Source organism: Ylistrum balloti, unplaced genomic scaffold (assembly GCF_031769215.1).
Source record: "Ylistrum balloti isolate Yb309-2 unplaced genomic scaffold, AGI_CSIRO_Ybal_v1 Utg370786, whole genome shotgun sequence".
NCBI classification, from domain to species: domain Eukaryota; kingdom Metazoa; phylum Mollusca; class Bivalvia; order Pectinida; family Pectinidae; genus Ylistrum; species Ylistrum balloti.
Window position 1 is genome coordinate 105,341 of NW_026782459.1, and position 13,947 is coordinate 119,287.

Below are 13,947 nucleotides of genomic sequence, written 5' to 3' on the forward strand. Positions count from 1 at the left end.
CAGGATTTATCATCATAGTACTGTACTAGTGAATATCGTTAGCAGGATTTATCATCATAGTACTGTACTAGTGAATATTGTTAGCAGGATTTATCATCATAGTACTGTACTAGTGAATATCGTTAGCAGGATTTATCATCATAGTACTGTACTAGTGAATATTGTTAGCAGGATTTATCATCATAGTACTGTACTAGTGAATATTGTTAGCAGGATTTATCATCATAGTACTGTACTAGTGAATATCGTTAGCAGGATTTATCATCATAGTACTGTACTAGTGAATATTGTTAGCAGGATTTATCATCATAGTACTGTACTAGTGCAATATTGTTAGCAGGATTTATCATCATAGTACTGTACTAGTGAATATTGTTAGCAGGATTTATCATCATAGTACTGTACTAGTGAATATCGTTAGCAGGATTTATCATCATAGTACTGTACTAGTGAATATTGTTAGCAGGATTTATCATCATAGTACTGTACTAGTGAATATCGTTAGCAGGATTTATCCACAAACTCAAGTGTCAATCAGGATGTTTATTTTTGCGAACCCATGAAAATATAGCCCCATGAAAATTTATGATCTTACAGTATATAGTTAGTTTAAAAATGAGATCTAATCTTCCATTCCCCATTATGTTTAATTCATAAAATTGAAAATTTGGAAGCCTCTGATCATTTTCGGAACCTTTTTCTTCCAGAACATATTGTACTTAATTTTGCACAATAAAATTATAGCATATTTTAATTTCTAGCAAATTGGTGCAGCGATAAATTTGCCAATGTGTACCATGATTGCTATAGAAACAACATGCAGAAACTGCATTCTAATAAGAATAAAACAATTACTGCTAACACACATATTTTTACAATTTTAAAATTTCAGGAAAATTTCTGATAATAGTACAAGTGTATGATGTTATAAATTGCCAGGAGAGGGGAAAAATACCATATGTGCATTGTCCATGCAGGAGACCCCAAGAAACATTTTGGAAACAGCATCCATGAATGCCCCAGTTTGAATTTTACGGTAGCCCTCGTCAATAAACACATTACACAATAGACCACAATACACTGTAATGAAGAGGAAGCTTCAATTTATCCCATCCCAGACCTGTACATCACTGCAACGGTTTACCTAGTCCCTAAGTAAGCCCTAGGTAAGGCCGCACAATCAATGATCATGCTACTTATTTATCACATTAGCCTTGGCTACTGACAGGTGTATATTCATTTTCTAAATTTAGAAATCCTTCCCTCATTTTCTGTCTCTTAAATAGTAACTGCCCATGATAATAAAGTGTTTTTCAAGATCTTTATGATAATTTATTATACACAATAACCACAATCATGAAATTCCAACATTAAATATTTAACTTAAGGGATTATGTGTGATTTTTGCATTGATTAATGAAACTGACATGACTAAAATTGTACCTGTTTATTCAGTAATGAGCCAATGTCTGCAGATAAGCCCACCCAAATAAAATGCAGTGTTAGCAAAAATGTCAACAAATGTTAAACCGTTGTCCTATAATAGCTTTAACTCCTGTGATACGGATGATATATGTGACTTTTCGGTGCTTGATATGGTCAAACAACAAGCATGAAGCTAGAGTAAATACAGGTTAGTACCCTCTTTATACTTGAGGGTCATTCCCCACAATAGCTAAGTTGGTAGAGCATTGGACTTTGCAACACCTGCGGTGACTATCGGAAGTACGTAGTTTAATGACCCTAATACCATGGTAGGATAATTTGTATTTCACTGGAAGATAAGATTGGCATGTCATATAATGATGTCATTGTGTGATTGTGGGCAAGATACCTTAACCTTAAGATTGTGTTTGATGGCATGCAGTATGCCTTCTGTATGTTGTTCAGTGAGGTGGCCACCAGCCACTACAAAGGCATCCCCTCAAAATAACCTCTAAATATGTACAAGTCAATGCCAAGAAACATTTCATAGCTTTAATGCATCTATTTATAATTTGTACTAAAGTCGAAAGTTTCTAACATTATACAAGGTCACACTAACAGAATAATGCTTCCATCTTCCCACATGTAGAAAACAGGACAATGATTCAGTCCTATACACAAGTCTTACTGAAACCTATCATTGTTAGTAGGTATTTATTCTATTAATTAAATAAGGACACATTTCTGAAGATCATATCCAACTTATGACCCTTGATACTTAGTACATATTGACTTAAAAAATGACAAAAATGGATTTAATGTTGTGTTAAAACAACTCAGCTCAGACGTTTTCACCATGCAATGTAGGTACAGTAGTATATCTTGCAATATGCCTAGGGTACCAACATATACCTTCCCATTCGGTAAGTAAATAGGAAAGGTGGGATTATTATACAGGACTAAGTATTTATCAACATTTCTACTGGAACTGAAATTCATGTGAGTGGGCTTAATAACAGGTTTGTGGTATTTGCAGTATAAATATAGAAATTTACACAGTCCTATTTACATGATTAACTGTTATGTAACCTATTTACACTAAGAGCCTACAACCTTATAAAAGGAAAAGTAAATATTGTAATATTACATTTGCATTATAATATTAATCACATGACATGGAAATGTTGATCACATGACCTGGAAATATTGATCACATGACCAAGAAATTAAAGTAATGAATGTATTTACTTATTACACTTCTGAGATTCCATAGAATCAGAATTGTCTTGATCATTTACTTCTTAATTACAAACAGTTCTCAACATTGGGCTCACAATCCCAGCAATACCACAGAAAAGAATACCTTTCCTTTACAATGAGCATGCACTTCACTAGCCCTAAGATCGGCAAAAACCTGTTATAACTAACTGGTCAAAAGGAGTAGATTTTTAAAGATATTCGGGTCATTTTATTTATCTTTCCATGGTAAAATGCAGGTTACAACCATTATCTAGGAGTGGCACCAGAATGGGTTAAAAAAGCATGAATGTATCAATATATTCATATATAGCAATTGTTTATATTCGTAAAGGAGATCTGGACTGTTCCAATGTTATGGCCCAGAAAATAAGCTACCTGGGGCAGGGCTAGCTCAGATTCATGGACCAAATGTCATGTATCTACATGATTTAGGCATAAAAGACAAAGTGTAGCAATTGCAAGAAGAGATCTGTCTGTGTACTTCATTATTATAAAATAAATTGCAGTAAAAAGTCATTTAAACCAGAAGAAAACTGGTATTAAGAATAAAGTAAAACAAAAAACTGGTTTTAAATTAAATTTGAAATAGGAATATTTAATACTGATATGGGCCATTACTCAATTAATTTGATATGATATTTGATATACTATGATATGTGTTGATGATAACATTTTTCATGAGGAAGCTAATGCTTAGCTGAAAGGTGTGTTAGTGAGTGAGTATGACTTGGTGTTTTATCCATCTTGATTTTAAAATCTTTCAGAAAATAAATTAAATAGAAAAAAATTAATTTGATATGAAGGAGTAAACCTAGAAAAGATCAGAAAAAATCATAATTAAGTGAGAATCAATACACGTAAAAAAATATACCAGGAAAACATCAACAATAAAAATACACTTAAAATGTTGTATAAAACCAAATTAAATGATAAAACACAGATGGAAGATTGCCATAGAGCCAAATGAAGGCCAAACAGATATCACAAAACAAATCAATATGTTTGACCTTTGTTTACTGCCAGACTACAGTAAATTGTCTGCTAAAGAGAGAAATAAAATTAAAATTTCATAGCTTTTAAACCCCCTCGGTGAGAAGATTAGACCAGATGAACTATGAAATTTATAAAGGCTTTGAGGAGACCCGATGCATGTGTCAGCAACTCAAAAAACAATCTTTCAACAATAAGATAACATATTTTTATTTTCAGCTTAATCACAGATAGAGGTATTTCCATGCTATTATAATTCTAACCTTGAGAAAGGTCAGTCAGACATGCTGCATGTGCATCATTCAGATTAAGAGAAGAAATTCTCATTTTCTTTCATCAACTTTATTTTTAAACACGTTACAGCTTAATCACTCTTTTTACACAAAGAAGAAATTTTTTTGAAATATAAGTACAATTTTATATTACTTTTTTAATTATTATTTTTCAAGTCTATGCCTGTGAGAAAAAATACACCCCTATCTTCTGTTAAGCTTTAGGAAAAATATTATATATCAAAGACTCGGTCAGTAATATGCCTGCCCCTTATTTGGAGTCTGACGTTATATGTGCTGAACAATGATGACAATTACTGAACAGTTCACTGATTAATTGTTATATCAAGTATATACTGGTATTAATTGAAAAAAATACAGGTATTTGAAGAATTGCAGGTTACTTGAGTAGTGTCTACCTGTAATTTGATATAGGCCACCATCATGTTTAATTAACAACAAACTTTGAGACCTGGACTGCTGAAAATGATATTATACTTGGTATTTTCACTAGTTTCAAACAAGATAGTTTATTTTTAGAAATTTACTTGTGTGAAATTGACATATATGATGAGGTGGGTAAGAACTGAAAATAGATAATCCAGCAATATGAAGATTATCATGTCACAATGATAGGAGAGTAGAATGATCTGGCCCCTTGGGACTTACAGGGCTGTCGGGTCATTATACAACTGAGACTCCACCATGTATTACAGTTACACAATTATATTTTGAAACTGCATAAATCATATCAATAAACTTTCCTATTTTAAATCTTAAAAAGTTTTGATTATGAAAAGATTCTGGTATTTAACCTTTAGAACAATAGATATGATGTAACTGATTAAGAAATACAGGCCCATATAATGTACCTGGTTTTCCCTTATGATGGTTTAGTATTTCATAAGGACACATTGCAAATTGACTGTCTTGGAAATGTCTACTAAAATGTTTGTACAGGTAAAAATAATTTTCAAAAGTTTGAAGTTTAAAGATTTTTACTTTGCATGTTAGTTATTAAAAGCAGGACCATGGAAATGTTGCATTGTAACCAAGACATGTTACAGTCTTTTCAGTGAATTCCTTAATATGACTGATATTAAGAAAACAAAGAGTTGATCAGAGGATGGGAAGCACATGTCAAGTTAAAATATAGAATTTCCTTCATTTTTGCTTATTCATAACACATGGCACTCGGGAATGACTGTAATAGAGAATACAAGACTAAGAGTCACAGGACCATGATTGGTACACCTGACTCTCATACATGTAGATACTCGTCAAAGTAAACATTACGTATGTAAACATTTCTAAATGGCTGACCACACATCATCAGTACTTGACCTACTGACCTTTGAGATTACAAACTGATTACTATTAAGTCAGAGTCATAGGACAAACAACATACTTCAAACATTATAAACTGAGAACGCATCAGTCCGACTCAATTTATCCTCGCAGATATTAAAAATTTAAACACATGATTTAATGTATACTCCTTGGTTTATAAAAGAACGAATGATCATACAAACAGAAAAAAACTGTGCCCAAATCCCTTCACCAAATATGAAAACAAGAAAACAGAAAATACTTGCATGTATTTCACTCGTGAGTTGGAAATGCTCTCCCTTTCCACCTGCTTGGTATTGGTGGATACCGAGGTTCATTCCCAAACTGTAGCTGGGGTTTGAAATTGAACTTTTTGGTACTGGATGCCTATTCACATATCTTGATAGTTCATCCTTTTATTTGTTTAAAATTTTATGCCCGAATTATCCGACAATAAGCCCATGTGTGGTATTGAATAAGCCCACCATAATTAATAGCTAATCAATAAAATTAATAACAAAAAAATGTTTCATTTTTCAAAAGTCCCCCTCTGACTTTAGGTCAAGAGATAATGTGTTCTCCCTCTGGGCTTAATTAGCACAGATAGGTTCATACAGTGACTTCAAATGGATATAAATTCTCAGTGGTCCAAATGTATTCAGTGTTCTGTAACACGAGTCTGAAGTAATATACACTTTGTGTACTGATGTATGTAAATTATATACATGTAGTACTTATGAATACCAGGTACACAACCAGTCCTTGCTGTAAGTAATTAAGCCTCACGTATTTAGGTACTCATGCACTGGTAGACGGGGATTAGGATTTAAGGACCCTAGTACTTGAATCGTTGACAAAATTAAATCGGAGTTATTACATGTATAATAACTAACAATAACCTTATTCTTACACATGGTCAGGATGGTCAGGCAGCATAGTGGTAACGCACTCGCATAGCCATCCATGGTTCAGTTCCTAGAACAGACATGAAAAGGCAAGGAGTCACCTGCCCAACCATGTGGGTTTTCCCCAGGTACTCCAATATCCTCCCAAAATTGTTGTAAAATAAATAAATTTTATATATATTACCTGGTAAGTATTTAAAGTGCAGTTAAACTACTGTCAATTTTTCATACATATAACGGAAATTGTATGACTTTAACAGCATAATTTAACACTATACACAGATTTGTGACCTTCTACAACATCACCTGTCATGGTTTTTTTTTACCTGCTCAGATCCATGGTCATAATTTGTAAATAATCTTTGCTCTCACATGTTAGAAATTTAATTGCCTAAGAATTCATATTTACACCCTTCACTTACTGCAACTTACATTGTATAAACCTAGAAGAATTAATATACATGTAACATAATCTTTATTAAAATTGTTTAACATACTACTATAATTATATCAAAACGTGACAAAAATATTTTGTGGAGAATTAATATATGAAATGTATATACATACATCAAATTTAATGAAGAACAATTTCTTTGAAGCACACAAAGCTAAAGTGTACATTTATGTATACTTTCAGACAGTCAAAATTATTCTAACATTCTATCCACTTACATATAACAGCTTGGAGTCGGTGAACATCAGAATTCCAGCCCTATATAAAGTTTAGGAAATAAGTGACCCACATTCTACCAGTAATTGTGGAAAGTAATCATCATTTTCACACAGGTTGCTTATTTCCCTCAATTGACATAGGGCTGGAGTTTTGACAATCATCAACTCCTGTCCAATATTAAAAAAACTGACAGAACAACAGAATAATTTGGACTTCAGATTCCTTTAATGATTGTATAATATAGACATTTTGCAGGGATCCTTTGGATTCAAATATTAACATCCTGAACTCATGCTTTTAAGAATCCAATTTATCTCTAAGTAACTCTGGACTCATCAACATTAGGAAATAAATCTTACAAAAGTAACTGATATGGTAGTTAATGCAACTGAAACCATGAAAACCTCTAGATGATTTAAAACGTAAAAAAGGGGGAAATCAGTCAGTCCATGAGTAAGTGAAAATATCGTCATCTTATTGTTAATGTTGTTGACTTTCTGCATGTGGAAAGCATAATTCACATCCAGCCTACCATATTTATCCTGCAATGGTGAAAGCCCAGGGGTCAACAGTACATCTCTGTCTAGAGTAACTCCACGGGACTGACCTATTATAGGTCAGCATTTTTCTGGGATTCCTACCTTACAGTAACAGATAAGGTTGGGCTTATTAACAGACATGGGCTTATTACTGGATAACATTGTGCCATATATGTAAAGCAATAAATCCATCAGAAAGCTAACATTATAACTTCTTTAAGCCCATCCAGGGATAAGCCCAGGAACCTGGACCAATACATTACCTCAGACTAAAAGTCAGCAGGTGGGATTGTTATAAGACTTCAGGGAGCCAGCATAAACCTTTGACTCAAAGGGAGTGGTCTTATTATAGGACATTGAAATAGATCTTGTCTGGAAACTGCCACTATTCAGTAATAGATATGAGTGGGCTTATTGCATGACATTGTGATTAGACATTGTAAAGAAATTTCTTCTAAAAAGCAATAGATATGTATAGACAAACACTGGGCTTATTACCAGGCATGAGCTTATTACTGGATAAATACGGTGTATATATATATAAAGCTAGCCACCAAACAATAATTACTACTGACTGACATCTAATTAACAAAGGCACAAACAAGTTAATGTACTAGACCCATGGCTGATATTCTGTATCATACCCTCCGACCAGAGGTTACTCAGGTTATTTGTATCATTTCTCATTCCATGACTACAACCATCTCAGATACTTGTTTACGGAGTGATGTTACATTGTACTACTTTTGTTTACTTGTCTGATGGCCTGTGGTGTTTCTGGAGTGTACTGTTTCCTTAGATTCTAACCTTTTCACAGAAAGCTGGCGAAACAATACTTAAATTTCACTGAATTCTTATAAAAATATATCTTATTTCATTACAGTTCCTCTCTGAATTCAGTCTGAATTCAATTTGATATGTGTTACACATATTCATAAGTTCTCTGAAAGTCCAGACAAAAAGATATATACGTTTCCAGTAACTTATTGGAAAAATTTCACCTAAGTAGTAGGCTAAAAACTTTATTTTCACAAATAATTTTATAAGGTTTTATATAGGATAGAGATCTTGATTTCAAAAGTGCTTCTTTGAAAATTGCCTAAAAAAGTTTAGGGTATAGGTACAAAATATTAGGGTAGGTAGGATAAGTGGACACAGGAATTCTTTTTCAACTGGCCCTAATGGGAAAGTGAAGAGGTTTGTATATATTGTGTTTGTAATACCTAAAATGTATTCACAACCAAGGACTGACATTATCTGAGATATTTCTGTTTGAGGAAAAGCTGAAAATGGAGTGGACTGCTGGTTAGAAATTTGTAATTAATGGCCTTTACCTGTGTATCACAACACTGTAACATTGAGGATATTAAGCATTAGATACCTAAAACCATGTTTCAATGTTTCAAAATAGGATAATGAAGACTGGGAACATAACAAAGAGTGCTGAAGACACTGGTGAAAAAAGTAATAACCATAGAAAGAAAAGAAATATGATTTCACCAAAAGACCTGCAGATTCATTTATTGTACTGTCTTTAAAATCTCAAAAATAAAAGATACTTTTCTGATATAGCCAACCAACCTCACCCTCTCCCTCAAATTTCCTGAGAGAAGGGAGGGGGGAGGGTGTGTTCATTGGGTAAAGGGGTGCTCAATTTTATTATTCTACAATAAGCCCAGGGCAGTACATCTGATTTAAAGTCAGAGGATAGGCTTATCTGAGAACTATGCAATATTATCTGGTCCAGAGGGAGAGGTTTCCATCACACAGTTCTGCATCACAATCATCCTACTAGCTTTGCAACATAACATGCAATATTGTCAGATACAGTAAGCCTATGCGTATATCGAAACCTGAACTTACAAGAGGTGACACGTATCACATGGATCAGTGGGTTGTTTAAATGGATCATAACACAATTTTTATCATTTATCTCTATTACAGAATATGATATTCATTGAAACTGGTTATGGATAGTTTTTTAATATAAACAAAACTCTACAATGATTTAAAAACACTATCACAAAAATTCCTATCTACATAATAATAGTGTAATATTAACATTGACATCCAAACATCACAAATATCCTGGAGTCCTATCTATATCACACAACATTCACAATGTCCTTTGGTGTTTCCCGATTCTTTCAATTTCCTCTGCAAAAAGGTTAAAAAACAAAATATGCAGTTCTACATCATGTCAATCAAGTTGACAAATCAGATTACAAACTTTATTGCAATGTCCTTGAAATGATATCCAGCTAAGCAATCTTTGTTAAAAAAACGACACTAAAATATCTGCAGTATACTTTACCGATTCACAATTTTAACAATAACAATTATATAAATTCTGCATAAAGGGTTTGAAAATGGGACTTACATTCCCAGCAATAGAAAAATCATGATTGAAGAAACCATTCACTTTAACTCATGGATATATATCTGGTTTGCTACAACACTGAAAAAATAATTACACTCCTTCCCGTAAAAATGGTAATTTTTGTGGAGGATTTATATGCACAGATTTGATGTGGGCATTTGATATAAAAATCCACTAATTCATATGCCTATATATCAATGAACTATTAGCATTGATAGACCGATTTCTGAAACAAAGTACCTGCAAAAAAACACAGAACCACAAAATTTGAGCCCCCACAAAAAATCTATGATATTACAGTACCGTAACTCTTTGTAGCTTGTGAATCCTGTTCAACAAAGCTTCTTTGAGCACTTACAAGTCTGACAGTGTCATTACTAAGGTAGAAAATTCAAAGCATAAGATGGGTATATCAGAAGCACCAATAGATCTTCAGTTCTATTTTGTATACAAATATACCTAAAAAAGGTCTATACAACTGTGTTAATTAGCACCAACATCAGCACTGATATGTACAAAACATGTACAGTTTTCTGATGAAAGACAAAGAAACATTTACCTTTAAGTTATAACAAAGTTCTCTTCTTATAAACATTTTGGTGTCTATGAGCTGATTCTGTTGGATCATGTGAATTAATCAACAAATTATACATCATATATATTATTTTCTAACATGTACAGTTCCTTTTCTGAAATAATTCTTACATGCTGGAAAGCGATGAAAACAAAGAAGAGTATATTTCATCTCAAATCACCCTTTTAATGTTGTACTGTTAAACATTTGATGTGCATGAATGTGTGATGTTTGCTAATACTTTCAGTGTGTGAATCTACAGATGTCTTATAAACCAACTCTCATTTTCACATTGTCAGTCAATACTTTTAAACCTTTGCACCTCAATTGTCATCCAAGAATTCAAACTGAACCAAAATTACCTTTCCTGTTTTTAAACTTCAACCAAAATCATTAATAGATCGATCTCCAAATCTGACTTTGTATGAGTCAGTAAGGTAATGAATTTATAAACATTTTAAAATCAACATAATACTAAGATTAATGGGCCTTTCAGACAAATATTTGCCGATCAAAATAATCATCAAAATTTCATCCAACTGGATATGCCCCCGCCCCAATAATCGTTAATTTAAATTTGAGTAATTTCAAACTCCTTCATGGAGTGTAAAATATCTATGTGTATAGAAAAAGATCTATGTGTTTTACACCATATATATATATATATATATATCCTGGTTAGTTACAGAAATTGTTTATTTCCCTTAAAAATCCAAAGTAGCAAATTACCAAGCAACAACAGGTATGCAATCCATGGCACCATTTCTAAAATTGCAATGAGTCCAGTTACAAAGAGATACAAAGGGCTCTCAAAATTTCAGTGAGTCCAACAGGAAAAGTAGGAGCCCAGGACTCAAATATAAATTTTTTTCAGAAAACTGCATAGTTACCCAATTCATATGTGACTAATTTTGACTATCTCCTTACATGTTGTCACAATTGTCAATGAAAAATATAGCTACCAGTGAATCAAAATCAAACATTCAAAACAGATTTAATTGGGAGAAAAACAACAGTTACAACCAAGGGCTACACGAATGACACATTATAATATTTGAACCACTCTTCATTATACATTAATTGTAGATAATGTCACAATTACATCAAGGTTGATGTCCATAGTCTAAAGACATCAGTAACAAAATTCTCCACGCCTCCCTTTGTTTTGACATGCTTTAGTTAGCTGCTAGGTCAGAGAGAGGAGAAATTTGCCAGATTTGTTTGTTTAGGGTTTAAACATGATCCCACAACACTGACAGGGTCATTTATGAGGACGTGTGTCAAGGGAACACCTTAACATAGCAAACAAAGCAAAGAATGAAAGAGCAGACTGGGAAAAAGGGAAATGTGTTGGGAAACATATATATTTTTTGTCTCTTCAAAGTCCCATGGGGTGTGTGATGCTTAGTTATAAGCTGAAAAGCACATATTTAACACATGGCATAAGAGAAACTATCCTAATATATAAGGAAAGACCCAACATAAATGGTTTCTATCATCATGCAGTAGGATACAGGAAGGGTATTCCTTTCCATTCCTACATGGGTGGAATTTGTTAGAGCAACTACCAACAAGCAAACCTATTTTCTCTTCTTTTTCAGATTTTTTAAAACAAGGTACAAAGACTGAGGTTCATTTATGACAAAGAACCAGAAACTAGGTCCATATATTTACTGACCCTACATAGTCATTCAGCTGGTCTTGATCTTTGACAAATAGAAATTTTGAAAGTCAAGTCACCCTTTCCTCACTGAAGGGTAAAAATGAAAGTTTATTTTATAAAACAGATATATATGTTTTCAAACCTACAACACAGTAAAATTGACTTCTTCAAAATCAAATACTTCTCTGTAGCTTTAATGGCAAAATGAAAACCTGTACGCTATACATGTAAACTAGTATCACTAATCCTTCCCTTCCATGGTATGTAATAATCTTTATTTCATGTGAAATCAGATAATGACTTTTCTTTGATGACTGTGAAAAGTCAGTGTTTTAAAATTCTTTAATAGCAAATCTACACTCTGACATCTGTGGAAGTATGCTTTCTTTTCTTCAGGTAAAATTTCGTCCAATACCTCGACAATTTTTCATGTATTTATTTCACAATCTCTTTAAATGAAATATGCTGAATTATGTCATGAAAGTTAACTTTGTTTTGTAAAGAATTTTCATCTATTCTGGAGAATACATCTACAGTACATAACCAACTTAAAGTTCATTAATTTCCACTTTCCTATTGTAAAAATTTAACTAAAGGTAGAAAATTTAAAATCATACTTACTGCAAATAAACCATTTTGGAGTCCAAATGGAATGGGCGTAAGTCTGGAGAGAGCAACCACCCTAAATCCCTGGCCGCTTTCCACCACTCTTATCACAGCTTCCATTTTATCGTTGTAGAATCTTTTCATAATACAACTCTTGCAAAAATTTTTCATAACTAGGTGTGCAACTAGAATCCCTATACCCCCACATGTCACAACAACTAGAGGTCCGTATAATATCCCATAAAGATATCCAGCAGCTACCATTAGTAGCATATACCCCCATGCCATTGGAAATGACACTGCTGTGAATAGCACCAAAAATATTGTGCAACTTATAACAGGTTCTGTTTCTTCTAACCACAGAAGTAAATTTCTGATGTAATGACGACATGCTACTACAAGTAAACATATCACTGATATCACAAATACCGAAGAAAGGGAAACTTGGTAACAACTTGGGCCCGTTCGGAATAGGTCAGTTTCTGCACTGTTAGGTTGAAATTCCTTCGTCTCTTCATTGCATATGAATGCAGTGGCATCATCCCTGTTTGAGGTTGAACTACATTCATTTTGTAGCGGTTGGTACGCATTTGTTTGACTCCCCTCCAGGTTAAGTTTTCTACACAGGAACAGTTCATCAAGAGTGGAAGATTCACCTAACAGTAACTTGGACTGCTGTGCAATGTGTTGAATCTTGAACTGATTGAACCCATCAGAACACGACGTCATAGTTGATATAGGTAGCAGGTCGGTGATAGTTTATTGATAAAGTTAGGCTACCTTGCGATTCGATGATTATTTATAGATAACGTTTTGTCACTGTCACCTCATCAAACACTTGCTATCCTGTGGCTAGGTAGGTAGGCCGACATTATTATTGACCCGTGGCGTGCCAACAGAGCAGTCGATCCCTTGCACATGGTCTTATTCTGCTACGGGATCATACACAACACCAATGTGATGCTATAACGTGAGTTTGATAAGGGCTTCAGAGTCTGAGAAAACTGTACACAAAACTTCCTCGTGTGCAGTCGCCGTACCGCGCTCGTGCTCAACTAATTCTACAAGGAAACTTGTTTCAGTTTCCTTAGTTTCATCTTTGTACTTGAACTCCGTGCAGGGCTGATTTGCCGGGTTGTCAGCGGCATAGTAGGTTTAACGGAAATGCATGTGATCTGATAAACAGTAACACATGTGAACACTATGAACACAATACACACAGCCCTCTTGTACGTGCATGTCCCATTTCAAAGCATGACAACGCACCACAACATAAACCGGAAGTCGCTTAAACATAGAAAAGAAATAATGTCGCATATAACGTTTAAAAT

The 13,947-nt window shown here is 33.7% G+C and overlaps 1 protein-coding gene across 1 annotated transcript in view; it reads right to left on the reverse strand.

The window, feature by feature from the left end:
* The window catches only part of LOC132558387 (transmembrane protein 64-like), a 33,971-nt gene extending 20,626 nt beyond the window's left edge, over positions 1–13,345 (reverse strand). Inside the window, exon 1 of the mRNA XM_060222936.1 lies at positions 12,632–13,345. Coding sequence (XP_060078919.1) covers positions 12,632–13,345 — 714 coding nt within the window. The remainder of the gene's footprint in view (positions 1–12,631) is intronic.
* Between the last annotated feature and the right edge of the window lie 602 nt (positions 13,346–13,947).